General features: G+C 36.0%; 1 protein-coding gene across 1 annotated transcript; it reads left to right on the top strand.

The window, feature by feature from the left end:
- Positions 1-4,947: 4,947 nt before the first annotated feature.
- LOC139737404 (mitochondrial import inner membrane translocase subunit Tim10 B-like) lies at positions 4,948-10,448 on the top strand. Its single transcript, XM_071648080.1, has 3 exons — positions 4,948-5,063; positions 9,025-9,120; positions 9,866-10,448. The coding sequence occupies exons 1-3, from the start codon at positions 5,037-5,039 to the stop codon at positions 10,232-10,234; spliced, it is 492 nt and encodes a 163-aa protein (XP_071504181.1). The 5' UTR covers positions 4,948-5,036; the 3' UTR covers positions 10,235-10,448.
- Positions 10,449-16,747: the final 6,299 nt, after the last annotated feature.

Below are 16,747 nucleotides of genomic sequence, written 5' to 3' on the forward strand. Positions count from 1 at the left end.
GATGACTCACATAAAAGAATCATAAACGTTAGAGTTTTCAGGTTACAGAATGTCTGCATTCTTCGCTTGATTATCCTCAAGTGAAATTATGATCGTCTTCCAGCGTTTCCAGACTTTGTGTTATACAATATATGTTATGACTGGCTGAGAAGTTTACAAATTACAAAAGGTGCTGCTGGAATTTTCCTTTGTTTGTAGCATGTGCCTTACATTCGTCTCCGTCCCGATACGTCATCCATTGTCCGTCCATCAAAGGAACTATGCAATGTAATTTTTTTGCAATGCAAATGCATGTTGACTTGTCCTGATTCAAAATACCGCGATCATCACTTATGTGACCAAAAGAATATGTGTCATATTTTATTATGATATTTCTATCATTTTTTTCTTTACATTACTTGGTTGCGCCCACGAAAAATGCAACCTTCCAAACCAAGAGTCTGCCAGTGACATCATCTGTCAATCAGTGTTAAAGTGCTGATATGATTAACAAAGGATATTGGAAGCACCATTCCCCAGACCGAGCATAACTTATAATGTTTCCTTGCAACAGTTTGTTGCAATGCCTTGAATTAATCAAAATTATTGGTACCATGGTATGCTCAGTCTAGGGAAAAGTGCATTCCATTGTCTTTTGTTGATCATATCTATATTTCAGCAATGATTGACAAAGGATGTCGGAGGCAGAATCTTGGCTAAGAAAATGTGTTTATAGGCGTATCCAAGTAATCTGAAGGAAAAAAAGAGGTAGAGAAATTATTATAAAACATATGGCACATATTTAAATATTCATTTGGCCACACAAGTGATGTTGAGGGTATCGTGAATCGACACAAGTTAACATGCATTTGCATTATATAGATTCTTTAAAGATTTCTATCAACATTTTGGACATTACTATGGGAAACATCTGTTACAGTTGTCTTGTATCGAATAATAGATACCACCAAGGTACCAAGTTATTGGGAATGAAATCAATTTACGATTCAGAAAATACAAGACAGCTACCAAACAAAATCATTGTTATTACGAGTGTTTGTCTATTCCATTTCTAGTGGAATCTCAAATAGTTTCACTGCAATTCAAATAGTTATTGGTACACGAAGTAAAGCTCTGAAAGGCTTGATGCGGAATCGAACCTGTGGGAAACGCTACCTCAAAAGTTTCTATAATTAGCATGTCGTGATATGAAATCTGTTTGAAACGACCCTAACGCCCTTTTGTCGTAACCAACAATAGATTAGTTTGGTTTTAAATAGACCGCGACGCGTCGGTGTTATTGATTGCGTTCACCTTCGGATCCATTGTTTCAAAATGACGTCCCGTTGTTACTTCCAAAACCTCTTTGACGTTTAACGATCGATTTTCGCACCTAGTGTGAAATAAACAAGCTCATTTCCCTCACGACGCTCCTTTCGTCGCTCAGCTTCCAGGACTTCATTGTTACCCAAGCTTTTCACAAATGAAAAGGAATGATCACAAACTTAAATAGGTAACAGTTTTTCTTTGAACTTTTATTTTTATCTTTGCAAGGGTTCAACACCAATAATCGCATAGAAAATGTCATTATGATTAAAGTATTTCTTTGGGTGTCATTATTTTTCCCCGAATTTCCATAACTGATGATTAAGTGTTTTTCCCCCACAATCGAATGAAGAAACTCTGATAGCATCCACCCACGTCAAAACTTAGTTTAACAAATTTGCAAGGGCCGTCACGAATGTCGACGCAAAGGACGTACTCTCAATTTATATTGCGTCCACCGTGTTGACACTTCTAACCATTGGATGGAACGAGTTCGCGTTATTTCGCGTATCATATGTATCTGTTTACGTTATTCACAATGAAATATTCATATCATTTGAAATGCTCAAATTTTGTAAATGTTGACATTAAAATCATATAAACAACGAGCTGAATGTGTAGGTCGCAGATTACACCGAGTTACCTAGTGCAATATTCATTTTGTTATTACGAAAGCCTGTCAGAATTTATGATCGATAATATTTTGTGAAAAACAAACAAAAAGTACGATATTATGAATGCATCACTTTTTTTTTCTAGCAAAATAAACATCTGTCATCCATGATGTACAATGTGTCCCTGTTGTACTCATTGATCAATATAGATGTCGTTTCATTGTTCTGTGTATACTCGCCTGCCATACAGTACTCTATCAGTCAATAATCAATGTTATGTATTGAGAACATAATATACAAGCAGCAAGCAGCTTGGTGATCACAGCACTACATGCAGTCTTGAGCAGAAAAAATCTGACTACTGCTAAAACGTGTATATTTATACATCTCTTTCTCCATTTTTTTGAGCATATATGTTTTGTACATATAATTTTCTATTATATATATATATATAATATATATATATGATATATATATATTATATATATATATATATATATATATATATATATATATATATATAATCTACTATATACCCTATCAATGTATTACCCTTATGTCATATGTCATAACCCTTAAGCATTACACATGTACACGGGTACGTGTATATGTCACACAATTGTAATCGAAATAATATGAATCATGCTGTATTTATGCACAACTATTCATGATGTGGTTTTCGAGAACTGCCGATGCAACAGAAAGGCGTGAAACGGGATCTAGCCTGAAGATTGAGTAAAGAGAAGAGAGAAAGACATATATACATTATAAATGTATACAATAATTATAAGGATGTTGAGGGCATTGTACGCAATGTGCACGGTAAGATGCCGACGCGGTGGCTTCAGTGAAGTGAAGTGAAGTTTATTGACTCAACAACCTTCATGGGATATGGGAGTATAATACCATTTGTAGATTAGTATATCCAAAACAGAAAAATGTCAAAGTTTTAACACATACATGTGTAACACAAAATTTAATAAAAGACATCAGCATAAAATTTTCATAAAAATATATTATGAACAATCATACAGATAGGCCTATTGATCTATTCTATATCATGAATAATGCAGGCACTGCCTGATGCAGAGACTCAAACAACTGCCTATAGGATATACGTAAACAATTAAATTGATTGAAAAAAATGATATAGTGTACAATAACTGATGAAAAAAGGACATTTCATTACAAAACCTCGAGACATTCGACAATGTCTCTTTCTCTTAGCGAAATTAAACAATGATGGTATATCTAAATGTGTTAGGGTATTTCCAAATTTTTTTTTTAACGTTTCGTCTTAAAGAAAGGACATACAAACAAATAATGGAATTCATCATCAATATCATTGTTAGAACAATGACTACACAGACGTTCAATTCTGGAAATGTCTTTGTAACGCCCAGATACTATTGGAAATTTATGATTGACGCAACGAAAATGTGATAGAGATTTTCTATTGCTTTCATTAAGATGAATAAGGTATTTTTCAAAACATAATCTCTGCTCTAAATTCTATAAACAGTACATCGATTCTTTAACACCACTGTGCCACTCCTGCTGACTCATATCCTGAATTTCTGTATCTAATATTTTATTTTGAATGTCGATAAAGTCAAATTGCTGGCTTGACTTTTCCACAAATCAGGTACAGTTATTGTGAGTATTTTTTACTTTGATGTATAAGCCAACTCATTTTCCCTTTCGAAAAAGAGACAAATTCACAGCTAAAAATAATGCTTGATAATTCAACTGATTTCCCATTTACAAGACAATTCCAGAACATTAACATTCGACTAGCAATTATATATATATATTTTTTCTATTTTGTAGAGCCCAAGTTCACGCGTAATTCATACAATTGGGAGTCAACTTTTGTTTAAACAAAGCAATTCTTTACAGAACTTCAAATAAAACACTTCAATTTGGGTTAAGTTTTCAAAACCCCAAATCTCACACCTATACATTGGCAATATTAATTGATGATAACTCGAGCTGAATATCAATAGGTAAAACAAGAGATGCAATTTTGGCTTTCATGGAGTACATAACTCTTTATGCTTGAGTTACTTGTTTATTCAAAGCTTTTTTTAAAAGCTGTCGTTGTAGTTGAAAGTTGTTCCTAAATACACGTAGGCCTACTCATCATGTACACTTAGGCCAGTCAGGAAAATAAAAGTTCGGAATGTTTCTGACTTAGCTTTCCTCTTCGTTGTATTAACAGTAAGATATAGTTATGATCGTGTATCTTGTAAATCAGTCACACTTTCAGCAAGTACAATGGTATTGTCAGCGTACAAAGGAGTAAATAGATTCATATAGATATCAATTTATTTCTCATATATAGGCCTAAGCAATCGCGGATTGATGAAGATAGAGAGCACAAATAATGTATATCTCTCGTAAAGATGATTCAAAACCATTCAGGTACAGTGAAATAAAACTGGAGACAAATTTTCACCTTTCCTAACTTTGCTAACATTGCTTTGAAAAAAAAAAAACAGTTTGATTTCTTACCACCATATATGAAATGTAAGATTTAGCGTGCATAAATTTTGATTGTAAAATGCAACTATTTTCCATTAATCCCGTGCTTCAGCAATCAAATCCATTTGAAGCGAACTTCAATCAACTAAATCACAAATGCTTTTTTATTGTAGTCCACAAAAGCACAATTTGGGCACCCTACTATAGGCCTACCTTTTTTTTTTTTTTTTTTTACAAATACCAATTTAATAGCGATTGCATGCAATGAGAAAAAAAGAAAGATAAATCGAAAGATGTAATAAATCTTTATGAAATTACATGTAGGGCGTACATGTAAAATTGTTTATTGAAAGTCTTATCTAAATGAGAAAATTATGATCCAGTCGTTTATACAGCTTGAATGGGCGTATTGAAAGTTCCATTCAGAATATTAGTATTACGTAAGATCAATGTGCAGTGGTATCTGTACGTACGTACGGCCGTGCGGTTGTACTAGTTACTGAGTATGCGATGCAGATGGTGAGCAGTCAATGGTAGACCGAGGAGTCGCGTGCACATGCGACTTGCAGTGATGCCGAAATTTGATTGATGTCGAAGTAGTATGAGCTCTTTTAGATAGATAGATCGACGACGATGGAAGCCGCAAATGCAAGGAGAAATGTAAGTATCATGTAAATAATCACATGCTGTTACGTTCGCAGACATAGTCGTTGGCAAGTGCATGCAACGCACAAGAATCATGGCATTCGTTATGCCATTCTGACATGGATGCAAACATATGGGACTGAGATATTCACTGTTGTGCTACAGGTCCGTAGACACACGTGTGTTACAGTTAACACTGTTATTGGGTGTTAGGAATAAATAATGATAATAATAATAATTTTGTAGACCTGCCGTAAATACCTAAAATGCACCAACGATTCAGTGTCTTTCATCTAGTTAGAGCAGATTATCTCACTTTAGTCCTGAAATTTACATACAATTACAGGAGCAAAGCTCATTTCAATTTTCTCTCAAAAAGGCAGTGACAGTGTATACAACCACGAGTCCACACGCGTGTGTCTTTACCATCCAGCCACTATGGCCACACGAGTGTGGTTGTAGCCATGGCCTGGGCTGTGTCTCTGGATACAGCCACACTTGTGTGTAATGTAAATATCCACACACACGGAGAAGCTGTATAATTTATTCCGTAGCGGGGGAACACGCTGTGTGTGGCCACATCAATATGCGATATATGTACCACGAAAGCGATGAACCTACCTCCTCCTAGATTAACCTCATTTAATAAATTATCTCACCATCTAAAACATTAGACAAATTTACTTTTTTCATTTTAAACTTTATTCTCATTTTCTTTATTTGATAAGATGAATTTAAAATCAATAGCAAAGTTACAGATTTGGGACTTTGATTCACGATTGATCATGCATCGCATCGTTATTGAGACTTCGTTCGGGTACTCGCAAATTGCGCAGCTAGCTGGGAGCAGTGCCGCGAGCCTTGCGCTCAGAGCTGCGCGATCAACGTCGCAACACGTGCATTTTCTCTGCCGCGTACACAGGCAGCCGGCGTGCGGGTCCCTGCTGGGGCGGGCGGCACAACTGCGCTGGCTGCAGCTAGCTGCGCTGAGCGATCGCTAGCACCCGAAGTCACGATGTAGGGCCTACCACCAGCAGTCTAGTCATGTCAATCCGAAGTCCCCAAATTTACCAGCAGTTGTAACGTTGCTATTAATTCTAAGCCCATTGTATCACGCAATACGATGAGAATGGAGCGAAAAATATATTTGTAAGAAAGCAATATTAGGAAGTGTGAAAATTAGGTTACTTTCATCACTTTGCCTTTGCGAGCAAGCTAGTCCGCTGGTTGTGTGGTGTTCATGTGCTTGACACGCACGGCGATCAGCTTCTCCGGCCGTGTGTGTGGATATGTACAGTTGTACATTTAATACACACGAGTGTGGCTGTATCCAGCGACTTGGGCCGTGGCTACAATCACACTCGTGTGGCTGGATAGTAAAGACACACGCGTGTGGTTGTGTTGAAGGATTTGAAACTACCAAATATATTCATACATATTCATTCGTGTATAACCTCCAAAAACTATAAGAAATCGGTTGAGACATCACAAATATCAACAGATGTAAACAAAGGAATTAATTAAATGATCGATTATGTTCTTTTATTCTTAAAACAATAAAACATTAAATTCTTCAGTGGATTTCTTAACCTGAACTTGAAATTATATCTGTTTGTAAACAATGACAAAAATGAGGACTTGACAATTGTATTGGGATTCAAAATAAATCTAATAAAAGTAATAGACAATGTTCTTGTGACTCTCTTGGATTATAAACAACTTCAATATAGGCCTACACTCATCAAGATAGATTACTTTGAATTGTACGAATGCCCGATTAATAACCAAAATAAGGCAATTGAATAAGGCAATTGAATGTTACCATGACAACTGAGAATATTATCAAATAGGTCTATACACGAAAAGTCAGGCCAGGAGAGATCAGGTAGAAGTCCCTGGTGAGAAATAAAATGAATGTCCTGGTAGCAGGAAACTGGGAATAACGATGCTGCAGTTAGGAGATTTCGCGGTGATGATGGAGTCTAGATCCGGTAGAGATGCAACAGGTAAAAGGTAGTTCTCGGAGATGATGGAGTCTAGTTCTGGTGGCGATGCAACAATTAAAAAGGAGTTGGCAGAGATGAAAAACCAGGAAAAACCAGGTAGCGATGAGAGAGTTCAGAGAAAACCAGATAACGATGAGAGTGGTGTTGACAGTCAGATCGAAGAAATCGGGTAACGATGAAACTGAATGTAACACAAAGTCCAAATGGAAAGTGTCTCTGAAGAAAAACGATGTCAGGTTCTCTCCGTGAAAATCTATCGAGCAATTATATGATCATCTCCTGCCTTGTGAATTGTCTAACGTTAGTAAGGAAGTAAGTGAGCAAGTATATATCTCTGTCTTTTAAAGGACAAGTTCACCTTCATAAACATAAGGATTGAGAAAATGCAACAATATTAGTAGAACACATCAGTGAAAGTTTGAGGAAAATTGCACAATCGATGCAAAAGTAATGAATTTTTTAAATTTTTGTGTTGGAACCGCTGGATGAGGAGACTACTACAGCTTGTGAGTCATATGCGTACAACAGTATAAAGAAAATGTAAAAGAAAATTCAACTCACTTTTTTGGCATAATAAAAGTGCACTTGACTTGCCTCTTTCTAAAGGCAGGGGGAATGATATTACCCATAACATTTGTCGGTAACGAGTCAGGGGAATGTGTACTTTTTTCAAAAGATGGAATTTTGTGAAATTCTCTTTATATTTTCCTTATATTGTTGTACGCATGTGACATCTAAGTTATTCATACACTGCAGTAGTCTTCTCATCCAGCGGGTACTGCACAAAAACTTCAAAAATTCATAACTTTTGAACGGATTGTCTGATTTTCCTCAAACTTTCAATGATGTGTTCTACTAATATTGCTACATTCTCTCAATCCTTATGTTTATGAAGGTGAGCTTGTCCTTTAAAATGTCTGCAAAACAATGCGTTGGTAGAATCCCACATCTTAGCAACGAGACAACAATGCTAAAAAATGAGCGCGACGCGCTCAGAAAACGCACAAAGAGGCGCGCCTCAAATAGCGCAGCGCTCATTATTACTCAGTAATAGAATACGCATATTTACAGGCACATACGTCATAATCATACATTAAATATACATAGACTGTGGCTAAAACATAGGCCACAATAAGAACATGCTACAGTTGTATACACTGCCTATCTTCAAACTCCTCTCGCCACAGCAGAGTCTCGGTCTCAGACTCAGAGCACCATTGCTCAGTCTCGGAGACGGAGTAGAGATGGTTTTCGGTGTTTCAGTTCAGTTTATTGAAAACCAAACATAATCACAGTAGAAAATGAACATGAAGCAAAAATGAAAGTAAGTCCCCAAGAAGCAGAGCTTGTGAGTGGGGCCCATTATGAATGGACTTCTCGATCCCAGCTGATCAGCAAAGAGACCTACAAGGTACAACACGTATTAACATGTAATTATAAAAAAACAAAAAACAAATAAAAACACACACACACACACACACAAAATCCAATCACTGTGCAGAGTCCAAAGAATAAGCAGATCCCAGGGCTAGCCAGCTGAGATGGAGAAGTACATACAATGTACATGCGAGTCTGTTTAGATACCCCTCGCTCTCTTGATATCCTGTGCCCTGTGGTTTTAACTTTTATTTGAATTTGAGAGGAATTTGTTAACCGGACACTACCTGGGCATTGTCACGGTTATGTCCGTTAAAATGGGCTTCAGAGTGCAATCATCTACAAATGTATCTACAATGCAAAGGGGATCACAGTTGTCTCAAGCCTTTGGCTTTCTTTGTGAACTCCCCGACACGTTTTACACCATATACTTCTGTTTTTATGATTATCAATAAAGTGAATTGAATTGAATTGAATTGAATCATGAGTTCATTGTATGTATAGAGTCCACACTACATCCTTGATTTTCTTTAAAATCAGATATCTTTATGTTCATGATCAAATGTTGTCTTGTCTTGATTTCTATTCCACAGCTGAAGGATTTCTTGTCCATGTATAATCAGTTCACCGAGACATGCTTTGAGAGATGTGCGCAAAATCTCAACTACCGCATCCTGACTGCACAAGAGGTGTGTTCTTTTCTCTCTCTCTCTCTCTTTTCCTTTCCATCTTACATAATCTTAAGACAAGTACTTCAAAGCAGGTTGTTGGTATGATTGATGATTGGCTTTAGCAACTATGTGAGAAAAGGGTTCACTTTTACTTTAATTCAATTCTGTTCGTAAAAGTTCTGGAAATATTCTGTGTTGGGTATGGCATCATAGGAAGATTGGGGTTGAATCAGTGCAAAATGTATGAATGATACAATGTATGGTAATTTGTAAGTTAGGGTCACACTTTTGATTTTTTCCCTCGGTGACATTCCATCCTTGATGTATGCTCTTCAAAATTTCCCTTGAAGATAAAAAATGTAGCACAAAAGAGTATGAGTTTTCAATTTATTATATTTTTTATGAGGTACCTGGTATAAAGGATGATTCCATCACCTATGTTTAGAAGCTATACACGTATTCAGATATTTTATCAAACACGAAGACATTATTAAAAGTGTTAATAAGACTTAATAAGTAAGCTGTGTTTGGGTCCTCATATACAGTCAGCCTCACTTAAGTTTCTTTTGCATCAGTATTACACAACTGTACTTTTTTCTTGAAGAAAAATCATATGCTTTTTGCTGAAGTTTTTATTGAAATGATTAGATTTTATATGTTCAAAGGTGGCTTGTAAACCTACACAATGCTAATGCCTTTAGAAATGATACTGAGTTGTATTCTCTCAGAGAAGTAATGATGGTGGTCTTGTCTTTGTGCAAAGGAAATCTGTACTGCCAAGTGCATCGACAAGCTCGTCAATGTCAACCACCGCCAGATCTTCAAGTACATGGAGATCAACCCCCTCAATCGGAAGCTTGACGAGATCGGTGTGGGCGCAGACCAGGCTGCAGCGCAGAGCCTCCCCTCCACCACTACAGCTCCCACAGGGCTTGCGGAGGATGCTGTGGAGCAGGCACCCCAGGTAACTGCCGCGGAGGGCACTTCTGGCTCTTGGGAAGAGAGTGCTGCAGACATGACTGTTGCCGACGCGGCATCACCCGCTGCTGGGATATCTGATGAGGACATGAAACAGGCATCCAGCGGAACAGATTCGATGAATGACACTCTAACAGACATGGAGAAGAGATGATATTGCGTTGAAGGCAGATTGAAAACTGCATAGCTCTTCTTGGTGCCTAAGTACATCTCGATGTACATGTAGAACCATGCACTCTGGGCCATGGCATTTTCTATTAAGTTGTTTGCCAATTTATACCACAGCAATACAGGTAACCGTTACATAACTGTAAGTTATGAATGACCTCAATGTTACTACATTGGAACCTTGTTATAACAAAGTTGGATATGGCGAGATACCTGATATAATGAGGTCACTTTGGAGGTCCCATTCTTTTCATATTTTGTTTTTATCCCAATATGACAAGATACCCAATGAGACGACGAAATTTGATGGGTTCCAAGCTGCTCATTATAACATGGTTCTCCTGTACTAGTTGCAAATCTTTAGTTTAAGACAAAATATGGTATGCCATTGTAGGAGTTGACTCACTTTTGTGGTCAGACATTGAGCGAGGACCTTATGAGAATCTGTATGTTTTGTGGCCAGTGTGCTTGAAATGATTTATATCATTTTCTGTCATCTCAGTGTTAGAAGAATATGTTCGTTCACATAGACAAAAAAATTCTAAATAACTTTGAGCATTGCAATCATTTTGCCAGTCACTTTTTGTTGTTGTTCTGACTGAGGAAGTTCAAGAGCTGGAGTTTCAACTGGCTGATATTTCAAAACAGCTGTCAGTTTTCTATGGTGCACACACACACACAAAATTCCACAGGTGCATTTGTGCATAATTTGATGATCGGGGTTTGATACCGCCATCTTTCTGAGCAATCTGAAGATTCATTTTGGACGCTAAACAATGTTGGGTATATTTTACTTGTTTTATTTACTAAATCAAATGAAACATCTAATGATAAATCATATAAAACAAAAGTCAATTTTTCCAAAAATAGGTGCATATTTCTGTAAGTGCAAATCTGAGCTGTATGTTGGGGAAAGTGTTTGGAATTGTACACTCCTGTAAAGCTGATTTTATCACTTTTTCAATTAAATGAAAATAATATGGTAGAAATTTCAAGTATAATTCTTTATGAATTTACAATAGTATATCAGATTAGTATTGTCTAATATTGTTTCATGTTGTCTAATGCTCATCTTTCATAAGTGGGGACAGTGAAAAGAAATTACCATCAAAAAGACATGCAATGTATCTTCTCTGGATGGTCATAATGCAATGAGACATGAGTCCATTGTCTTCCTATCTGTTGGACAGATGCAGTTTGGCACATACTTCCAAGTATTTTTGAGGGGGTGGCATCCTTGAAAAGCAGTAAGCAAACAGTGTCTCACAACCAGTAGGAAAGTTGCTTTTCTACACCACTTTCAAATTAACTTTTATGAATACACTGTTTCTGTAAAATGGAATATCAGACAAAGAAAAGGGTAAAGGGTTCGTCAAACGTGACATAAATTTAGGAGGTGATGAATATTCAAGTTTTTATCAATACATGTTCACCAAAATGTGATAGTAGGCATAGCCACTATATGTAAATCAGCACAGGTGATGATATCAACTCACAGAATGAAAAATGTTCAACTTTATCCGGGTTTTGATATTTGAAAGAAAAGATTGAAGAATAATACCATCACAAATAACATAGTAAGTATTATGACATGAATTGCCAGGTGGTAAGTCTAGGGTTTAGAGTTTGGAATACAGAATAATGCCAAAATCATTTGGGCAATTGTATTTAGATGTCCAGTAACTTGCTGTTAAAGGGCAGGTGTAGTTCTGGTTGAGATAGGGATTCCGGTTTTAATTTTTTAAAAGAGATAATTGGAAACCACTTACATTGTCATTGTACGTGAAATATTAAAGGTCCTGTTTACCTTTGGGAGCAATGATTTTAAAAATTTTCAAGATATCACTTTTGATGCATATGTGTAGGTCAGTTTTATCACAAAACATCCTACCATATAATTTTTTTTTGTTGCAATAAAGCCTAAAATATAAGGAGATATCACTATTTTTCTCATTAAACCATAACTGTAGACGGTTTAGTCTGGAAATGTTTTTATTATATCTATTGTTCATATTTTGTATATTTGACAATACTGAACATCGATTATACTAGTTCAGATTTTTATATTGGTTGTTTCTATCCCTAACTCACAATTTAGAACTATTTTTAAGCACTAATGCTGGGCTTTTGTTTCAACTGCAAATGATAGATTATGCCTTTAAAGAGCATTCAATTCTCAAGTTTATTTGATGAAAATCAGTTTTGAAATAGCTGACATATTCAAAAACAAAGTGGTCCTAATAAAAGATGGGACCCATCTTATTTGAACCATTTTGTTTTACTTTGTTTTACTTTGTTTTTGGATATTTCTGCCATTTCATAAGCAATTTTCATCAAATAAACTTTAAATTGTTTGTATAATCGTATGATTTTTAGTATTTCATGTAAGCTATTTCTTATTATCTCATAAAAAGTTAAAACCTGAATCCTCATCTCAACCAGAATTATACTATCCCTTTAAGTACCGGTAGAACAACCAAGCCATGAAATGTGGCTTGCTTGCCATGGTCATAGTGTTTTGTGAAAGTTGTGAAGGTACATGTATCTAGGAAGTCTGTTCTAAATTTGTGAATTATCTTTGGGCAATGCAGTTTGTGGAACACTGTGTGCTGACGTTGTCACAGTTGCTGTGAATAGCATTGTCGTGTCTGATGGAGGTTATGGTGACCTGAAAATCGTCTTTGCTTGAGATGAGATGAAATTCACAGAATGTACTTGTCTCTCATAAATTACGATAAACCACAAGAGTTTAAAAAGTATCAACGTCTTCATTTTAACTTCATTGTTCCGTGTTTAATTACATGTATGTTTTAAACATTTCCTGCCTTGTAGGTATTTCGTATTTTTAATATGGTAGAGTATTTTCATTTATAAAGTCTAATCAACACCCTAATGATGACACACATTGCACAATCAATTGAGTTTGAAATCCTGACAAGTTTATTTGTAGACCACTATACAAATCCACATGATGGTCAACAATATTTAATGAAGACTACTGCAGCTACATTAAGAGTTAGAGAGCATCTACCACTTACTGCCTGCCCATGTAAAGACAACATATTCACAGTGGAATGCTGTCGATTTTCCCTTCATATTCTCATTTGACTGTTCATGTGTAGTAGAAGGGTCCATGCTACTGCAGGCACTATCCAGTAAATGACTGTCAAATGTTGTAACCTGCACTTTCAGGAAAGGCATATACACAATACACTCATCAGTACACTTTCTATCAAAGTAACTGGAAAAAAAAACATTTGCAACAGTAATTGCAAGGTTAGAAAACCAGGTACATCCTCAATTTTTTCTTATCTACTACTAGGATAAGACTGCCTTTCTTTTTTTTTAATGAAGCAAAACAAAATGGCTTCAACTGTACAAATGTAGCAACATGCGTTATACAAAGTCAAAATAGCCCGCATTACACACAAAAAAAATAAAATTGTTAATTTGAACATGTAAACAAATGAGCTACATATTTTTTAGATCCTCTTCTCCATACATGCCATCACTTGGTAAAAGATGACTGATGGGATGTGCAGGGACTATGCTGGGAAAAGGCAGGGCGACTATCTCACCCAATTTGAAAACTCATCCTTGGGCATTTTATCCTCATTTTGACTTTGTTTATGCCATGCGACATGGAGGGTATTAAAAACACTTCCTCAATTCCAAGCAAAACGCAACCTCAGAAAATGATGTCAGCATCAGATCAGAGCACCCCCCCCCCCCCCCCCCCCCCGGCACTGTTAAATACAAGACAAACATGCACGGCACAAAAATGAAACATGTTAAGCTGCAAGTTGATTACAAGGCAGTTACTTGGTAGTGTACTCGGTATAGGAACATGTACAGACACAATTTACATTTAATCATATGAAATAAGCTGAGAAATAAACACAGCTGCCTGGATAACTGTTTCAAGATCTCCCCCAACTCTTCCTTCCTTGGGAGGGTTAAATCAGATTATGCTCATTTCATGCAGATGTATAAACAGCATCACAATACACATCAAAAGGGAGAATATTTCGGGGGGTAAGTTTTCTATACGCACATACACAAAGAGCATATTCATACAGATGTATAAACAGCATCACGATACACATCACAAGGGAGAATATTTTTAGGGGTAAGTTTTGTCTCTACTGAAATACACAAAGAACAGATTTGTACAAAGTGTCATAAATGATGTACAGAGATTGAATCATGGGTTTGACCTTTCACAAGAACATACACATGCCACACTTGATTGAACACATGTCCAACACGGGAGGAAAAAAAACCCTGACATCAATCATTTTGTGTACCAAACACACAAGTCACCTGGGTTGGTGGGTCAAACAAAGATATATCTTTTAGAAATATCACCTATGTCAAGTCTCTTTTCACTCTGATAACCTTTCTTTTAAATGAAGAAATGTGTTCAAATCTCCAGCCCTGCACATTTTTTTTTTTAATGCATTCAGTTCAGCAGGACTGAACTGGCTCGAAAAACCCCAGTTTCCATAGAGCCATAAAATAACTGGTTTCACTTTGACTCCCCAGTGGAGTCCCCATTTTACTCCCTTGATAGTTTTCCTAGATCGTTGCACTGACCAATGGTCACTTTTGTCAAATGACACCCTAATAATGGAGGCGGTCATTTCTGTCAAAATATGTGCAGGCTTCAAAATTACGAGAACTTTTACTTAAATTCCTTTATGTGAAATTCATACCAAATGGATTTATTTTTCTGATACCCTAACTATCCATTTCTAACATATATGTACACAGTATGCATCATGGATGATAGTAAAACAAATAAATGACTCTACAACATGTAAACATTTATTCTTGAGGTATAAGTTTTCTTCAATTTGTCTCCCTCTGTACAGATGAAATGTGTAACATCGCAACTGCTGATAAAAATGTAGATTAGCAGTTGTGATCTTACAAGTTTCAGTCGTACAGAGGGCACACAACTTGAAGAAAACTCATTCCCCATATCTTCACCCCTCTGTTGAATAATCTCTTGCTTGCATTAAATCTCTTTTCCCCTGCATTCTTGCAAAAAATAAATATTCTTTTTTTGGTATATACACACATACACTGCAGTTGGCAAATCCAATAGCACATCTTAATAATCAATTCAAAATTGAATTATTCATTTTCTTGATTCCAAGGTGATAAGATTGTTTGCTTTTAAATATAACAGAAAAGATCGAATGCTCCAGGTATTGTAGTGAAATAATTATCTTGAGTTATATTCTGGCCTTAATTACATGTATTTAACTTTTGCTTCACTATTCAAACTCCTGTTTCATTTCATTCCCCTATTTCTCCTGATTAATCCTTATTCTGTGACAGTTTATTTCTATACCACTGTCACGCTTTTTGTACTCCGCAATTTAACCATGGGTATGTACAGAAACATTTGATGTTATCACAAGAGTGCGGAAAATACCTAATCATTAGAATATTTTGGAAATAGAAATGTTGCCATGGTTTTTCTATCATTTAGAGCAATTGTTGAGAAGCCTAGAGACAATATTTTCACCAGTTAACACAATTTGCTAGACAATAAGGTTCGTCAGAGATACATATCAATCCAAACTCCAATGTTGGACAGCTTTTTCAAAATCAAGTAAAGATCTTCAGAGGTATAACTGCCACAGAATAAGGAAGATAGATTAAGCCTTTTTTTAAATCTTAAATTAATAAGGACGGAAACTTCAAGAGCAAAATATAGGCACCCTAAAGCAAGAATACTGGAAAGGACCTTTTTAAAAAGTCAGATATATAATCTTCACAGACAGCTTTTGAGCAAATCATACATTCATTCAATCACGCACACACACACACACACACACACACACACACACACACACACACATATGAACACACACATTTAATATGAAGAGTTAAATGCAAAAACTGATATATCCATTTTGACCAACATGTGATGTTTGAGATTGAAGCTGCTGTAAAAAAACAATTAAGAAAATAATTGGAATACATGTGATAATCTTTAATATCTTAAAACAAAAAAGTGTTTCTTGAATGCATTATCTTATTCTTTTTTATTTAATGTTCTTACTTACAGATCTTTGAGAATGGCAAATATGTGTTTTTGCATGCAAACTCTTCATATATGCACTCACATTCATACTATAGCCTTTTAGAATTTATCACCTATACTTTTCAGTCAACACTGTACATGGCAATAACGAAAAATAGAGTAAACTGAGTAATGATATAACTTTGGCTAATTGTACAGCAGCAGTTCCATCTTTGCAAGATGCTTTACGGTAAGTAGGACAAGTATTGTGAGGAACTGAATACAATCTGTTGAACAAACCAAACCTACATTGACACTATCATAATCTGCAGTACACGATAAGAATACAGATGAATACTTCACAAATTGTAGTTTCATGTTCATATCGCTTGTAACCAACAATCTAGAGAATATACTTGGAACGAAACGAAACAAAACAAAACGCGTATGTTTTGAAAGGCA

This window comes from Diadema antillarum, unplaced genomic scaffold (genome assembly GCF_040938485.1).
Source record: "Diadema antillarum isolate AM-2024a unplaced genomic scaffold, OU_Dant_1.0 seq00000692_RagTag, whole genome shotgun sequence".
Lineage (NCBI taxonomy): Eukaryota > Metazoa > Echinodermata > Echinoidea > Diadematoida > Diadematidae > Diadema > Diadema antillarum.

Bases quoted from the DNA above. Each gene is read 5' to 3' on its own strand.
- LOC139737404 (XM_071648080.1), top strand. From the start codon at position 5,037: ATGGAAGCCGCAAATGCAAGGAGAAAT. The intron at 5,064-9,024 runs GTAAGTATCATG...TCTATTCCACAG, and splicing joins CCGCAAATGCAAGGAGAAAT to CTGAAGGATTTCTTGTCCAT. The intron at 9,121-9,865 runs GTGTGTTCTTTT...CTTTGTGCAAAG, and splicing joins GCATCCTGACTGCACAAGAG to GAAATCTGTACTGCCAAGTG.